The sequence below is a fragment of the Mesitornis unicolor genome, unplaced genomic scaffold, assembly GCF_000695765.1.
Source record: "Mesitornis unicolor isolate BGI_N332 unplaced genomic scaffold, ASM69576v1 scaffold3204, whole genome shotgun sequence".
NCBI classification, from domain to species: Eukaryota; Metazoa; Chordata; class Aves; order Mesitornithiformes; family Mesitornithidae; genus Mesitornis; species Mesitornis unicolor.
In genome coordinates this window covers 29,559-44,566 of record NW_010180622.1, presented here as the reverse complement: position 1 = coordinate 44,566, position 15,008 = coordinate 29,559, and the positions used below count along the sequence as shown (strand labels likewise).

The 15,008-nt window shown below is 44.6% G+C and overlaps 1 protein-coding gene across 1 annotated transcript; it reads left to right on the top strand.

The window, feature by feature from the left end:
• Positions 1-3,715: 3,715 nt before the first annotated feature.
• CXCL12 (chemokine (C-X-C motif) ligand 12) lies at positions 3,716-13,316 on the top strand (the record flags this gene model as incomplete). Its single annotated transcript, XM_010183129.1, has 4 exons — positions 3,716-3,878; positions 7,286-7,372; positions 11,025-11,122; positions 13,035-13,316. Coding segments are annotated over 4 exons (380 nt in total), but the record flags the coding sequence as incomplete, so codon positions are not given.
• Positions 13,317-15,008: the final 1,692 nt, after the last annotated feature.

Genomic DNA, 15,008 nt, shown 5'->3' with positions numbered 1-15,008 from the left:
AGTGCAGATCTGGAGCGAGATGGGGAAGAGCTGCCGGCCCTCACTGGGGCTGCAGCCCGGACGGGATGTGCAGGGCTGTGGGGCCGGGGGTCGCTCAGGGGCTCTCCCTCTCCTCGCCTCCCTTCTGGCAGCGCTTAGCACAGGGCCGAGGGCTGGCAGAGCTGCCCGGCTGCACCTCACTTTGCCCCCGGCTGGCAGCAAACGGCAGCAGGTATCTTTATGGCAGGGTGTGTCAGGACCCAGTTACCTGAGTAAGGAAGCGGCTGAAAAGTGTTGGAGAAAAACTAGTATAAGGAGAGAGACCCTACCGGCTTGCAGTGGTAAGAGTAAAGCTTGTTGCCTACTTTGCACATCATGTAGTGCTTTCAACCCTGATCCAGATAAAGGGCTTGCAGGGCTACCTTGTCCTGGAGGGCAAGTGAGCTCTGAATTCTTCCTAGACACCCTAGTAAAGCTGTATCTGCCTATCTCAGCCTCACTCTCCAGGGAAATGGGGCTCTTCTAGTCTTAAAAAGTTTCCAGCCCTCTTATGCTTTTGGTTAAGTGCATCCTTGGATGAAGAGGAGTAAAATGATGCTAACATCAAATGTTTTGTCTGTTCATGCCCAGATATAGCTTCACATATCCATTGATGTGCTCAGAGCTTCCCAGCCCCGGACAGCAAGTTACTGATAGTAACTTTGCAGCAGAGCTGGCAACTCTTTGTTCTCTTACTGTCTGGTTCTGGTGTGGGTGAGGCAAGGAAGATGTGAAATAGGTATCATCCAACTTTGATAAGTGGCCGCTCTGTGAGGGAGATTTTTGTGATAGCTTTCCCTCTAGAGAGAATCTGCCAGCAGAAGCGGGTGTTCAGAGCCAGCAAAGCTCAGCTTTGAGTTAGAAAACAGTAAAACTATATATTATTGAAAAATCCCCCAAACCAAGAACCCTTTAAGTTGAGACCACAAGACATATTTTCCTTTTCTTTTTTGTCTAAATAAATAAGGCTGAAGGAATGACATTGAGATGTCTGAATAGTGTCTGTCTCTTCTGTTAACTTTTGACTATATTCACCCCTTTCAACCAAATGTGCCAGACAGGCAAAGGTCTCAAAAGCTTTATCTACCATCAGTTTCATGAAAGCTGGTGCGTTCATGTAACAGTGCAATTAACAGACCGTACTGATTTGTCCTATTTAGAGAATGTCTTCGGCTTGTGGTCAGTATTTATTAGACATCAGAGAACCCACAGAGCATTCACTCCTGCAGTGCAAACCTGTAGAATACTTGGTTTAATCAGCTGTCCTGTGCATGGAACAATTTCTTTCAAGTTTTGAATTAAAATAGGGTAGGTGCTTGTTGGCCTTGAGGTAAGACCAGCAATGTTCCCTTCTCAAATTATGGCCCCAAAATGGCCCCGTGTCCTCCTACTTAAGGATTATAGGGATTCATGCACTAGTTTTCCCTGGTTTTCATTCTTGCGGTCAGAGAGCTGCAGGCAAGCTCTCAGAGCTGGAGCACTGGGGAGGGCAGTGGCAGGAGACAATGATTCCCTGTAAGTGATGCTGAGAGCTGACCTAGTGCCTGTGCTGCCGCTTCCTGGTGCTCTGTGCCTGTTGCTGGTCACCAAGCAAGGGGCACAGAACTGCCAAAGGGATTATTGTGCTGGGATTCTTGTACTCATCATTCCACCTCGCACTGGGGTGACAGAAGAACACCAAATGCTGAGGCATCCCCTGTTCCTCACTGTGCTGAATGCCCTTTCCTGGACAAGTGACGACTTTGGGAGTTACAGACATGTTAGTCAAGGTTAAACTTTTTCTGCTTCTGATTTTACATGATCTGGGATCAAAAGCCCCTCCCAGTCTCAGAGAGGACAGAGTTCTTAAATCATTAATCTGAACAGTTCATCTCTTGCATGTTTAGGGTAAAACTTGCTTAAATTTTGTTGGTACAAGCTTTTAGAGGCACTTCTATGCATCTGTGCTGATGTTGAATGACTGCATTGAACTTCTGTGTCCCTTTCCAGCATAAACCCACTGATGTATGGCTAGCAGGCACAGCTTTGCAGTGGGAAATCCTAGTGCCTTTCTCCCTCCCTTCCACATTAGCACTAGTCAGCATAGTGCATGTTTGTGAGGCTCACCATGCAGCTCTACTTTCTCCTTCGCTTACAAACAATGGGGGATTCTCCTCTCATTTATTAACTCATGGACTGCCATAAAAATGATAGAAAAAGTCCTCCAATTTTGTTAACCTGTAGTCCAGATCCTGGCATGAATCTGGAGGAACTCTGCCCTTGCTAATGAATTCCTCTCTGTTTGCCTGTGGGATCTGACTGTGGCTCATCTTTTGGTAGAGGCACTTGGAAAACATAGTTTTCTCTCCTGAGGACAGAGTAATTTCACCGTGTTGTCTGTGGTTATATGTGCTAGAGACAGGCATTGGTAAATGTGCGGTATATGCGGATCAGCTGCACTTTGAAAAGCTGTTTCTTTTCTCACCTTCCTAGACGGCAATTTAGGGATTCCAAGCCTTTACCTGCTCTTTAGCCCTCCATCTGCCTTTAAGGGAGCTGGGTTTGGATGCTGTGAGTGCTCCTGTGTGCCTAAATAAACTGGGTGGCAGATTGCCATATAGGATCTAAAGCCCTGTCAGATATAGATCTGACCATCTACAGCATGAGCCAGACCTTATGGGTTAGGTGTATGAATTTAATTCCTCCCAGAGGCTGAAAACTGCTCCACTGGGAAATTGTTTAATATTTAAAGCAGCTCCTTCTAAACTTCCAGGCAAGGCTTCCGTGTTTGTGGTTTAGTGTGCATGGGGCTTTGAAGCTTGCACACAGAGCGAGTACCTTATTTATGTGCACTTGCTTGCCAGTAATTAAGTTTTTCCATGGAGAAATCAGGTAGCAGGATGGCATCAGAGGCTGTGGTGAAAGCCAGGCTGTTTTTGTCAGTTCTGCATGCATATTCATTGCCGATTTTTAGCCTAGGGGCTAAACTTAGTTCTGTCCCTAGTGATGCCCGTGACAAGACACATCCAGTCTGGTGGTCCCTGATTTAGTATATGGAGAGCGCACTGCCTGATAACTGTCTCCTTGGATTCCCGTTACTTTGCCAGAGGCTGAGAGTTCAAAAGACTCCAGATCTCTCCTGCGAAACCACTGTGATCTCGCATCTCTGCGTTGCACCTCCTGTGCCAACATCTCGGCTGGGAGCAAGGGCTGGCTGTACTGGGGAAAGGTCAGCGCTGGGCCCTGGGAAAGCCTGCAAGACTCAGGGCTTTTCTGTAGGCAGTAAGTCCCCAGTGAAAAGCCTGCACCTGAGCCGAGCCGTTTTGATCTGAACTCTTTGGAATTCATCGCTTTCTTCTGCCTACCTTCTAATTTGGCCTCGGGTCAAAATCATTTGGCAAGAACAACAACTGAGGACAAGTGTCCCCTCTTTTGGCCTTTATCTTGTCTAATTACCAGGAGCATCCCTGCACAATGGAGCGGCTCCTTATTCTAATCTCTTCTTCTTTTCTTATCTCCATTTTCTCTCCCTCTTCTTTTGTCTTTCAAAATCCCACGCACCGGGATTGAAAGGCTGGGTACTGAGGTAAAAGGATTGTGCTGTGAGCTGTGGGCAAATGCTCTCCCAGAGCTACAGCTTTTCTATTGCTTTTTTTCACCTGCGTATTTGGAGGGCGTTTCTGTCAGCTCTGGTCTGTGTCTCACTGCTGCCGACCAGGAGCAAGAGGGAGTAACGTGTCCTTTCTCTCCCTGTGTCCCGCAGAGAAACCCGTCAGCCTGACTTACCGATGCCCCTGTCGCTTCTACGAGAGCAACGTGGCAAGAGCCAACATTAAGCACCTCAAAATCCTCTCCACACCCAACTGCTCACTTCAGATTGTGTAAGTCTCCTACCCTTTTCAGCTGGGTTCAGATCTCAGGTGCCAAAAAGGAAAGCCACAGAGCTGGCTCCTGCTTTAGTGACTGCAATTCAGTCTGTGTCTCATGCCATGATTTCCAATTAATTTCTTCACCCCATGTGTCAGACACAGCTGGACCCTGCTTTACCTCACACAAAGCTTCCCAGCTGTGTTCCACTGCTGTGATCTCCCTGGGACTGTGTAGTCCCATGTCCTGTTCCCCACGGGCATGTGAGCAGAAGTGTCAGACAGGCTGTCCATTGCCTTGGATGTGGAGCATCACACCTCCAGGAAAAGACTTTACCATGGTCTGGGTCTTCTAATGCTCCACTGCTCCACAGAGAGGAGCTAAACAAGCAAACGAATTCTTGAATTTCATGTAGCTTCCACGAGAGGCTGACCTGATCTAGAGACACACTTACCAGGCAGTGACTGACTCCAGTAAATCACAGATCATAGCAGGTGAGAGATTATGGGTTTCTAATGGAAAATAACCTCTTCATTTTGGCTGAAAAAGAAACACTAGTTTTCAGGAAAAAAATGGAGTCATAGATTTGAGTGTGCATCTGTTTTCAGAAAAGTCTTTCTGGTTCATTTGTTCATGGGTGACCCCCTCACTCCTCTCCCAAAATTCAAAATCTTCAGAAGAAACAAAAAAAGCATTCATCTTTTCATTGCAAGGGAGCCTTACTACTGTCAACTTATGCTGACCTCTGTAAAAGGGTCTCAGTAACTGGGCTGGGTTTCTGTGCAGTGCTCCCATCACTGGTTCTGTCTTTGTCCAGCTCTTCCAGTTGCAAATCAAACGCTGTAGAAATCCGTTCTTTGTCATCCAAAACATTTCTGCACTCAGAAAACTGATGTGGTTTGAGGAGATTTCTCAGGAATGTACAGATACATTGAAGAGCATGTACCCATTCATGAACCAATTTTCATTAATAAGTTTTCTTTCTTTTTTTAAGGCCACACTGGGTAGATCATGCACATTTTCTCATGTGTGCTTCTGCCTTAGGATTTGGTGGAGGACAGTGAGAAAAATGCAAGCTTCAGCTGAGAAATACTTTCCTTTCACAAAAATGGCAAAACCAGCTGTGACTAATGCTGATCTCTACCTATAAACAGTTTTGGAGGCAAGCATCCAAAACGCAATAGTGTATGGATTTGTGCTCTGGGATTGCCAGTGGATGTCGTAATGGTCCCAGCACTAAGGCTTTGTAGAGGATTTGGAGTTTTCTGGAGTAGTTGACAGGCATTTAAGAGAGGATAGAGTAACATTTGTCTCTTAATTAACGTGGGATCATAGTCATTACAGATAGATAAGAGCATGAAATGCAGAAACACAAACAACTCCTTGCCCAATCCTGACTCAAATGTGTTTGTCTGCAATGTGATTTAGTGGCATACAGAACACATGAACCTATACTTCATCTTTTTGTTACTTTAAAAATTAACATACTTAAAAACTTACCTCCTGAAACATCATGAGTTCAAGCCAGGTCTTTATCGAAACAGAAGCTGAGATGGAATAAAAACTAACACAAAATTCTCATCTTGCTGGTTTTAACCACACTGAGCTCAGTGCATTACACAGTGAAGGTGTGAGTGACTTAAAAGCTACCGTTTTCAGGAATAGAGATTCTCAGCAAAATCATACAGTTTCAAGGAAATAACTTTTGGTTTTTTGTTTGCACGAGTACATTCCCCTGTATAGTTGAATTGTACGGGAACAAAAAGCAGCCTTTTTTCTTTGGTTCTATGGGAAGTCATCTCTCCAAATCCAGAAATTTCCTCTGTCGATGTCAACTTCTACAAAGCCCGCCCTGAATTCCCTGCTTTGGAGTGCAGGGAAATAGGCATTTTTAGCATGCAATTTATTGCATTCAAAAGTAGGCATCTAAAGAAGTTCAGACTAACACTCCATACAGTTGTGTAGGTCTCTGCTGTTACTGTACAAGGAGCAGGGGCTGACAGGCTCAGAAATAAATGTCTAAAAAAAATCCGTATCTTAATATTAAGTGAGAGGAACTGGATTGCATATGGCTGGAGGCTGGTTACATGTGCTTCTGGTTCTGTACCCTGTAAAGCCAGCTCAAGAGTTCCCAGGCATTGCTAACATCAGCAAATCCATTCTTACTCTCTGTGGGTATCATCACTTCACTGGAAATCCTCCAGCTTGGCACTGCTGTAAGGGAAATATGAATTAGGCCCATTCATCTCTTAATTGGCACAGGGCTTGCAAGACTGGATCTTCAGTATGTTTAGTTACAACTGTGTTGTTGCATAACTTCAGACCAAGGAGCCTTTTTGACCTGTTATTTCTTACGCCATAGATTTATATTCTGCAGATTTCATTTTACAAAGAGGGGAACATTTTGACTTCTATCCAGCAAAAAATGCTTAAACAAATACCAAACTTATTCCTATGGGCATTTCCATGAAATTGCTGTTCTTGGCACTTTTGCATGGCAGGCAGGCTGTTCAAGGAGAAATTTCTGAGCAGCTGAGGCAGAAGCAAAGTGGGAGATCACAGCACTCTCAAGAGGCCTTGAGATCCCTGGAGGGTGAGACCTTCTTATGTGGGTGAAAAGTTATTTGTTCTGCTTCTGTATGAAAGATGCAGATAGCCCACATGCCAAATTCACAGGGAATTCAAATTAGCTAAACAGGCTGGTGTGGAAAGTTCAGCTTGGACATCCAGGAGAAACCCCTCAAGAGGGTTCTGCTTTTGTTCCAGTGCTGAGTGAATACATGAGGGAAAACATGCCTCTGGCACTGTGGTACTTCCAGTTGTCTTCTTGCCTGCAGCCTGTTTGTTCAGTCTTCTACAAAACAAAAAGCTAATGAGTGACAATGCCCTTTCAGAACATCCCAGAGGTATGGTTTGGTGTCTGCCCTCAAAACATGTGAGAATTTAACTTTGGGTTGAATCCGAAAGCTGTTCTTAATTAATTTGTTGCAAAAGTGACCTATATTTACCATATCATTCTTTCCAAATGAAATTTAGCTGTGAAATTTAGCTGTGAAATTTAGCACTGAACTCATAACAGCCCAGATATGAGTTGGAAAACTTAGATTTAAATTCTGTGTTTATCTCGCCCCCCATATACATACCACAAGATCACAAGAATCAGCATCAGAGGAGACAAATGGCTTTGAACCCAGAGATATTTATAATAGTTGCCTTGAGGATGGCAAGGTAACCCATCCTGTTTGTGGGTTAACTGAGAGCAGCACTGACACCCAAGAAAGTCAGACACAGCTCTGTTGTCTGGACACGGCTCTACTGTCCGTAATGGGATTGTGAATCTGTGTGCAAGATAAGGCACCTGGGGGATGTGGGCTGAGGAGCATCACACACAAGACTTACTCTGACTTTTCTTCTTTGGCAGTGCAAGGCTTAAAAGCAACAGCAAGCAAGTGTGCATTGATCCCAAGTTAAAGTGGATTCAGGAATATCTGGAGAAGGCTTTAAACAAGTAAGGCAAGAGACAAATGGACTTAACAGCTAACATCCTGAGTTAATAAAGGGTAGAACATTAAGGGCTGGCTTTTACCATGTGGACAAAGTACTCATGGAATCAGATACTGTTTTGAAGATGGGTTTGGAGTTGACCTAGTCTGTATTAAAGCAACAGCTTCTAGTATATCCTAAATGTTAAACTAAGAGTTTTGCCAGAGTTTGAGGCAAAATCTATCCTAATGAATCTGTTCTGGGGTCCCCAACTCATTCTCTTTTTTAAAGAAACAGCCGTTCTCCCAAGGAAAATGCTTCCTTTATGCCCCCCTTTCCCCAAACCAAACTACAATTACTTCAAAATCTATATTATTCCAGTTTCTTTGGAGCCCCTTCTCCATGTTACACTGGGAGTCTGTTTGCACAGGCAGCTGAGGCCTAGGGGGTCTTGGCACTGAAAATTGTTTCTCTGCTGGCCAGCGCGGAGAGTTATTAATGTTGGCCAAGGCAAGACGCACTGCCATGAATAAGGCTTTCCCGCAAGGCCAGGAGAAAACCAGCCATCCTTGGCATAAATCGATTTTTATTCCCCTTGAAAGTGGGTGATCATGACTACCCTGAGATGGATCCAACCTATCTCAGTTCAATTTTACGGTGAACAAGAGCAGCACAGAGGACATTTCTGTGTTGACTTGCAGGGGAGGGCTCCAGCCTTCCTGGGACGGAACATGAGACAAATGATGGTACTAAACATTGCCTTGCTTGACCAGGCCCCTGTGATTGATGCAGCAGCGGCATTTTGGCCAGCAAGCCTACCTGTGCACTCAGTATCCCTCTCATCCTTGTCACCACATTCCCATCCCTCAGTAACGCGCTGTAACCGTGCTGAATGAACCTTCCCCAGCTGCATCTGTAGGGTAAAGGCAGGGCTGGAATCCAGTCGTTTGCAAAAGCAATGCATTCTTGGAGAAATACGGGGAAGGATATGGCCCCAGGGCAGACGTGGAGCAGTACAGGTAGCTGAATGCTCTCCACTGTTTGCTTTGCAAATGCGTCTGCCAGACAAGGGGTAGAGTTGGAAAAAAAAAAGAAGATTGTTGTTCCCCTGTGTTTTTACAATAAGCAAGGGGAGAGATGCTGCCAGTGGTAGAGAGACTCCTCCATGTGACCCTTTTGGGACCACACCGGGGCCACGAGTAAGGAGGAAGAGGGTAGGAAGCCAGCGAACAAACTGACTGTGATTCCAACCCTGCCCGCTCTCCCCATCTCATCCAATGCTCAGTGCCTTCTTTGCTGCCAGCACTCAGCCCTCTCGTCTTTTGGACAAATTCTCTGCGGAAGTAATCCAGGTTAATGCTGCCAGGATGGCTTTGGATTTAGGGACAACTGAACCTAAGAGCAGGATGTGGCCCATGCTGACTGTCCTAGGGGCTTGGGCTACTTTTTTCCAACATAAGAAAATTCTCAAGCCCCTGCTTAAATTTCTCTTTGCTGTCAGCCTCAGTGAGCTCCTTGGAGCAGTTCATAAAGGCCTGAAACTTAGGAGGCATTTAAGAAATTTGTAGAGTTGGGCAAATGTGATTATATGCTCGGATCCTGTGTGCCTGACTGAAGGGAACAGCTCAACTGGAACACATTCTGCTCTCACTTCCACTGGTGAAGATCAGGGGCCAGCTCTGCCGAAATGAGTGAGCCCACGCCTGATCTCCAGCCAGATTCTGGTTTTGTTTACCTAACACTAATCCAGAAACAATTCTGCTGATTTGGTGGATTTCATCCTGGTTTACAGTGAGTAACAGAAGAGAATTTTGTCCCAGCTCTATGAAATAAGATGATAGAAAACATATATCTCCATCATCTAATCCTGTAATCATGGCATTGTTTTCATTTTCCAACTAGTAATGCTAGCACCAGTGGCATTTTCATGCTCCACAGACAGTCAGGGCTCTGTCTAGCATTTTCACAAGGCATGTTTTTGATATATTTTAGTGCACAGCTTTGACTTCTTCAGTGAAATGTACTTTGGAATATATTTATAGCGCATCAAACGATTCATATATTTGAATTGGAGCCATATGAATGTTGGTAGTTTAAAACACCGATATCCCTCTAAACTACTAACAGCTTGTAAAATAAATCTATATAGATCTATAAATGTTAATGTAGCTATCGATTTCAATCAGCCATATATTATATTTTTTCACTTGTACTGAAATTGTATGAAATGTGACATTACCCTATATGCACTAGCAATAAAATGGCTAATTGTTTCATGTTATGAAACCCCAATTGTACATGGGAATTTATTTTTCTGGAATAAAATCAATACGTTTTGTAGAAAGGGCTCTTGTAATTGCTTAAGTAAAATCCAAAGTGTCAAGACATCTTAATCTATTTCAGTGCTTCAATATAAGAGTATCTTCTGTGTTATAATCTGCAGCTAAAGGCAAGGAAAGGTTAATAGAATACAGTAGTCCAGTTTGATGTGAACAGTTGATTGTGAAACCAGAGATGGTTTTTAGTAGGGAGTTATTTTGCTCACTAATTATGCTTAGCCTTTATTATTGCTTTATATTCATCACATCTTCACGTAATATACACACTTACGAGACATCAGTAAAATACTTCCAGGCTATCAGGAAACCAAATTCCTTAACTGGCTTTAAAAATCATTGTGCAGCTGCTGTGGCCATCATTCAACATTCATTCATTTTATAGAGAAGGGGCAAATCAGTTCTTTCTTGAAAGAGCTAAGAAATCCTTTATCACTTCCAGGCAATCCCAGTCATCATTTACAGTCCAGCCTTGACTGCCTTTCCCTTCCGCCTTCATGGGAGGATATGCAAAATCAGCCCCTTGCAGAGTAAACAGAGACCAGAGAATGATCCTTGCTTGTCTGCTGTCACATTGATATAGTCCCATCTCAGAACTTCCCCTCAGCCATTAAGCTCAGCTGCTACTGCAGGTCCAGATGAGAGAGCTGATGGATCTGGAGAAGATAACAAAGTCCAATAGGAAAAACCTTTCCCTGAGCCCATTGGGAGAAAGGAAAGGAAACTCCCAACTTTTAGGGGCTGGCTGTGATGGGAGCCAAGCCCTACAAGCCCTGTAGTGCTTGTAAACCCTGGTGTGGCAGCTCTTCCTAATTTCTTACCTCGTTTGTAAATAAGGGCTGAAGTATAAGACATCAACAACTTCCCAGTGTTGGGTGAATGCCCCACACAGTGTGGGATGATGTAGTCAGACATCTTCACAGCCTCATTTGAAGGCACTGAATGCCCGTAAATCCCATAGAATAGCCGCTGGTTCTCATTGATGTCAGTGGGATTGCAAGGTGGGAAGCCATAAATCCACCTCCCCTGTGCTTTCGTTCTACCTCAGAGGGTATCATGTGGGTGGTGAGGCTCCTGACTGGCAAGCTCTGGCAGGTGTTTGGGGAGGTTTAGGTGTTTTGGGGAAAAGAGTTGTTCTGGACTCAGAATGTGCAAATGTCCTGTCAGCAGGACACTTTCATTTGCCTCGTGTTCCTCTGAGACACAGGGTGTGTGAAAGGGGTGTTATCTTCATTTGCACCCTGCCAGCAAGATGGTGAAGGGGCCGTAGGATAAATGTAAACTAAGCCTTTGTCTATGGATAATTTATGGTAGTCTTTTTGTATTTTTCTTTTAATTTAGACCACGTCATCGCACTCATAAAAAAAAGCAACAGAAGAAACGGGGCCCACTCTGCCCTTCCCGTGCAACACCACTAAAGTCTCCAGGGAGAAAGAATGGTAGGAGGCATTAGTTTGTGAGCTGGGATACCTCAGGTTTAAGTCCCTGCTCTTCCATCGACCATCCTAGAAACATTGTCCCTGCTCACTGCAGGGGGGTTGGACTAGATGATCTTTAAAGGTCCCTTCCAACCCAATACATTCTATGATTCTATGATCCTATGTGACCTTGGGCAGATCTATTAGCCTATCCAGACCTTCATTGTTCCCCATATTTGTTGAGGATAACATCTGTACCCTCCCTGCAAAGTGGTATTATATAGATAAAACTCTTAAAAGAGGGGGACAATTCAACCACAACAGAGGCAGGAAAATTTTCCCATTTTACAGATGGGAAAACGGACACCCAAAGAGGCCAAAATAACCCTGAAGCAAAGCCAAAGTCAAAAACTGGGTAAAGATTTGGAAGCCCTATATCTTTTAGTTGGCCATATTCCTCCAGTACCAAACTGACAGAGTTAAACTATAAATAACAGCTGGAAATCTGTGAGTCGTGATTTTTAAATGACAAATGCATCATGAGTGGTGACAACATGATCTGGTGGATTCGTGACTGGTTGACACCTCTCCTATGGGAGATGCTAGGCACGTCCCAGAGACCAGTGTTACATATGTCAATGCTCTGGATGTCCCAGTTTTTTTCCACCAGCGTGTTGTGTCCTGCCTTTCTGCACCAAAATAAGTAGGGTTGCTGGTGCTAGATATTGGAACACATATCTTCAAAGAGGAAAATTTTGCTCATGGCTTAGTCATCCTCTTTATGCCAGGATGAGTTTTCTGAGGCTACCTTCACTGAGAGTAGCTACAGCTGTCTCTGGCTGTGGTCACACAGTCTTAGTTGTCCAGCAGGCATCGAAAGGGATGTTTGTTCTGATCCTGCAGGCTAGACAAGACATACTGGGGCATCAGAATTTTTGAATACCTGGTGTATAACCTCTGGCACTTGTAACTCAGCCTGGAGCAGGAGTAGGGGTCACTTCAGACAAAACCTGGAAGCCACCAGCACAGAGTGGCCCCATGTTTTGAGTGGACCCTGCACACAATACACTTGCACTTTGCTGTAATCCCTAACCCACCACTTTTCCTGGGTACCATGCTCACACTGAGCTTGGGAGACTCGATTTGTCTGCCTCCTACCCTGAGCTCCCTACCTCTGCACTTAACACCTCACGTTTACTGTGCAGCACATGGCTGCTCACCTCCCTCTCACCCACCTTCACTGGGCAGCTGGTCACCATGAACCTTGACGTGTTGCCCCACTGCTCACAGCAGGTGAAGTCTCAGAGCAGGGAGGCCATGGGGATGGTTCCTGGTTGGGGAGCACACTTGGGGGCTTCTGCTCTCCAGCTGTGTCATGGTGGGAGGTGAACACCAACAAGAGCACAGCATGGGCTGTCCTCTGTGTTCCTCCATCCTCACAGAGGCCTGGCACCCTTGTAGACCCCTGTAGAGCTGCGGTCCATGCTCACAGCCATGGGGTAGGGGCAGGTTGAGGAGGCATTCCCAGTGCCACTTACCCCACTGCTGGGACTGCTCACAAATGATTAATCCCACCTTTCCCTGCTGTCTATTTTGCCGAGTCTTTGCCCACCGATAATTCTCTGCTCTGGCTTTTAAGTCCAGAAAAGGCTTCCTAGCCAGCCTTCCTCCTGTGTTAGCTCTGAACACCTTACTAACTGTGATGAGCACAACCCACCCAAAATACCTCTCATTTCTGGGTTTGACCTGCTGGGTCCCAGTAGCACCTTGTGGAGAACTTCCCCCAAAATGTTTGGCAAAAACTGGTTGGAGGGGCTGCAAAAGAAATGCCTTTGGGTTAGTCCACAGATTTGCTGTTTGACTAGGCCTAATATCAAAACTTTTGCAACTGAAATAAACCTTAATAGTGTTTCACTCTCTTCTTCATCAACAGGAGGTTCAAGATGTAAGAGGCAAGCATTGTAAGCCGTCTACAGGATTTCTTACTGTAGGACCCAGAAAGCAGATAACCAGTATTAGGGAATGAATACATTTCACTGTTATCATGCAGCACAAAAGCAACGCTTCATGCATTTCCAAAGGTTTTTTTGTTTGTTTGTTTGTTTGTTTTTTGTTTGGGTTGTTGGGTTTTTTTGCACAAATTGGCTTGCTTTGACAGTGCTATTTTTACACAGTAAGATGTAACTATTTGAGAAAAACATGTTTTTATACAGGTTGGTTTGTTACATAGCACTGAGGGCAGATATGAATTTAAACTAACCCTATGTTATTATATAATATTTTATTTCCTTTGCTATGTAGAGGTCCTGCTTTATTTAACTTTCTTTCAGTTCATGGAAGTCTCCTGGAGTTTTAAACCTAGAAGGACATGAACTGTACAGTGCAATGATGTTGTGTAAGTAGTGGAGGAGTTGCCTCCAGAAGTCATCAAGGCCAAGAACATAGGAAAGCTCAAAAGCATCAGACATTGGTGAAAATGGATGGCATTTTCATGGGTGGCATTTATAGGTATTTTGGGTGAGGGATTAAACTCAGGGCTACAGGGATAAAGACCTTCTCTGAAGATTATTGACCTTGGTGACAGCTACAAGCAGCTGGGTCAATGTACGTCTGGTATTGCAAGGTGCTAGATCTCGATCTGTAGTAGCTGTGTGTGTCAGGAGCCACAACACTGGTCTGGTGTCACCTGGCATTTCCTATGTTCCTGTGTTTCTGATGACAAATTTTAGCACAAAAAGGAATGCATTATTAAAGGTCTAACTGCACAATCATGCTGCAAGTTGCTGGAGGAATCAGATACGCTGCCACGCACCAGATGTCTCTTCACAGCTATCCATAGGAGGTGGCTTCAGCACTCTGTCCGACTTTGCACTGAAGTAGGCGAAGATGCATTCACACAACCTTCACCAAGGATGCTGTAGCCTCCACTACTGGCTACTGAACAGTCACAGGTACCTGGGGACAGTAACATATTTGATTGCTCCAGAGAAACCTAAAAGAGGATGTCTGACCAAAAAGAGATGCCTGGAGCAAGAGAGGAAAGACTGAGGGTCAGCCCTGCTTGTGGTGTTTCTTGGGCGTGGAAATGAAGACCAACACTCACTGTTCATCAGTGGTCATGGCCCTGTTTGCTGGTGAACAGGACAGCCTCTGCAATTTCCTGTCCAAACTCCACACAGGGATAGGTACCTCTTGCACCAACCCTCTCTCAGCCAGAAGTTTCTTTCTTCCATTTCCTAACTGTATACTCAATATCTTTGCTATATCGTGTATGGAAAGACACCTACAGTACTATGATAATCATATTACGCTGTGCACTAAGATCCAGGGGGAAGTACATTTGTGCAGCACAGTGCTTATATTTCTATGTGTCTGTGTGCATATTGCAAGCAAAAAACATTGTAAGATTGTAAATTTTTTGAGCAGGTTGCTTCAAAAGGAATCTTCCCTCTTCCCTGCAGCCTGCATTGGGAACACTGAGAGGGGTCTTCCACTAAGCACTTATTTTCGTGTCAGGCACCTTTAGTGCCAAAGAGGCACTTTAGGTAGCCAGGGGTTACGTTATTTCCATATGGATTCAGGTAAAAGTCTTGTATTTTCCTCTCTGCAAAACAGTGCTACTACAGAGAGTGCTTCAGCTGGGACCACATCACCTCATTTGCTTTAAAGTAGAAATCAACTGCTGTGCCTAAAATGTATGTGTGTGTGATTTTGGCATTTCTTCTATTGTTATCGTTAACAACCTGGTGCTTTAAGTATATTTTGTCTCTGTTTTGAAAGGTCTGGTACCACTGTACTAGATGAGAATTGTGGTGTTGATTTCAATCTATCTGAGTAGGATCAGATCCTCTGTTGTAAGAGTAAAGACACAAAGAGCATTTAAGAGAAAATTAGAGTTTCTTGTATC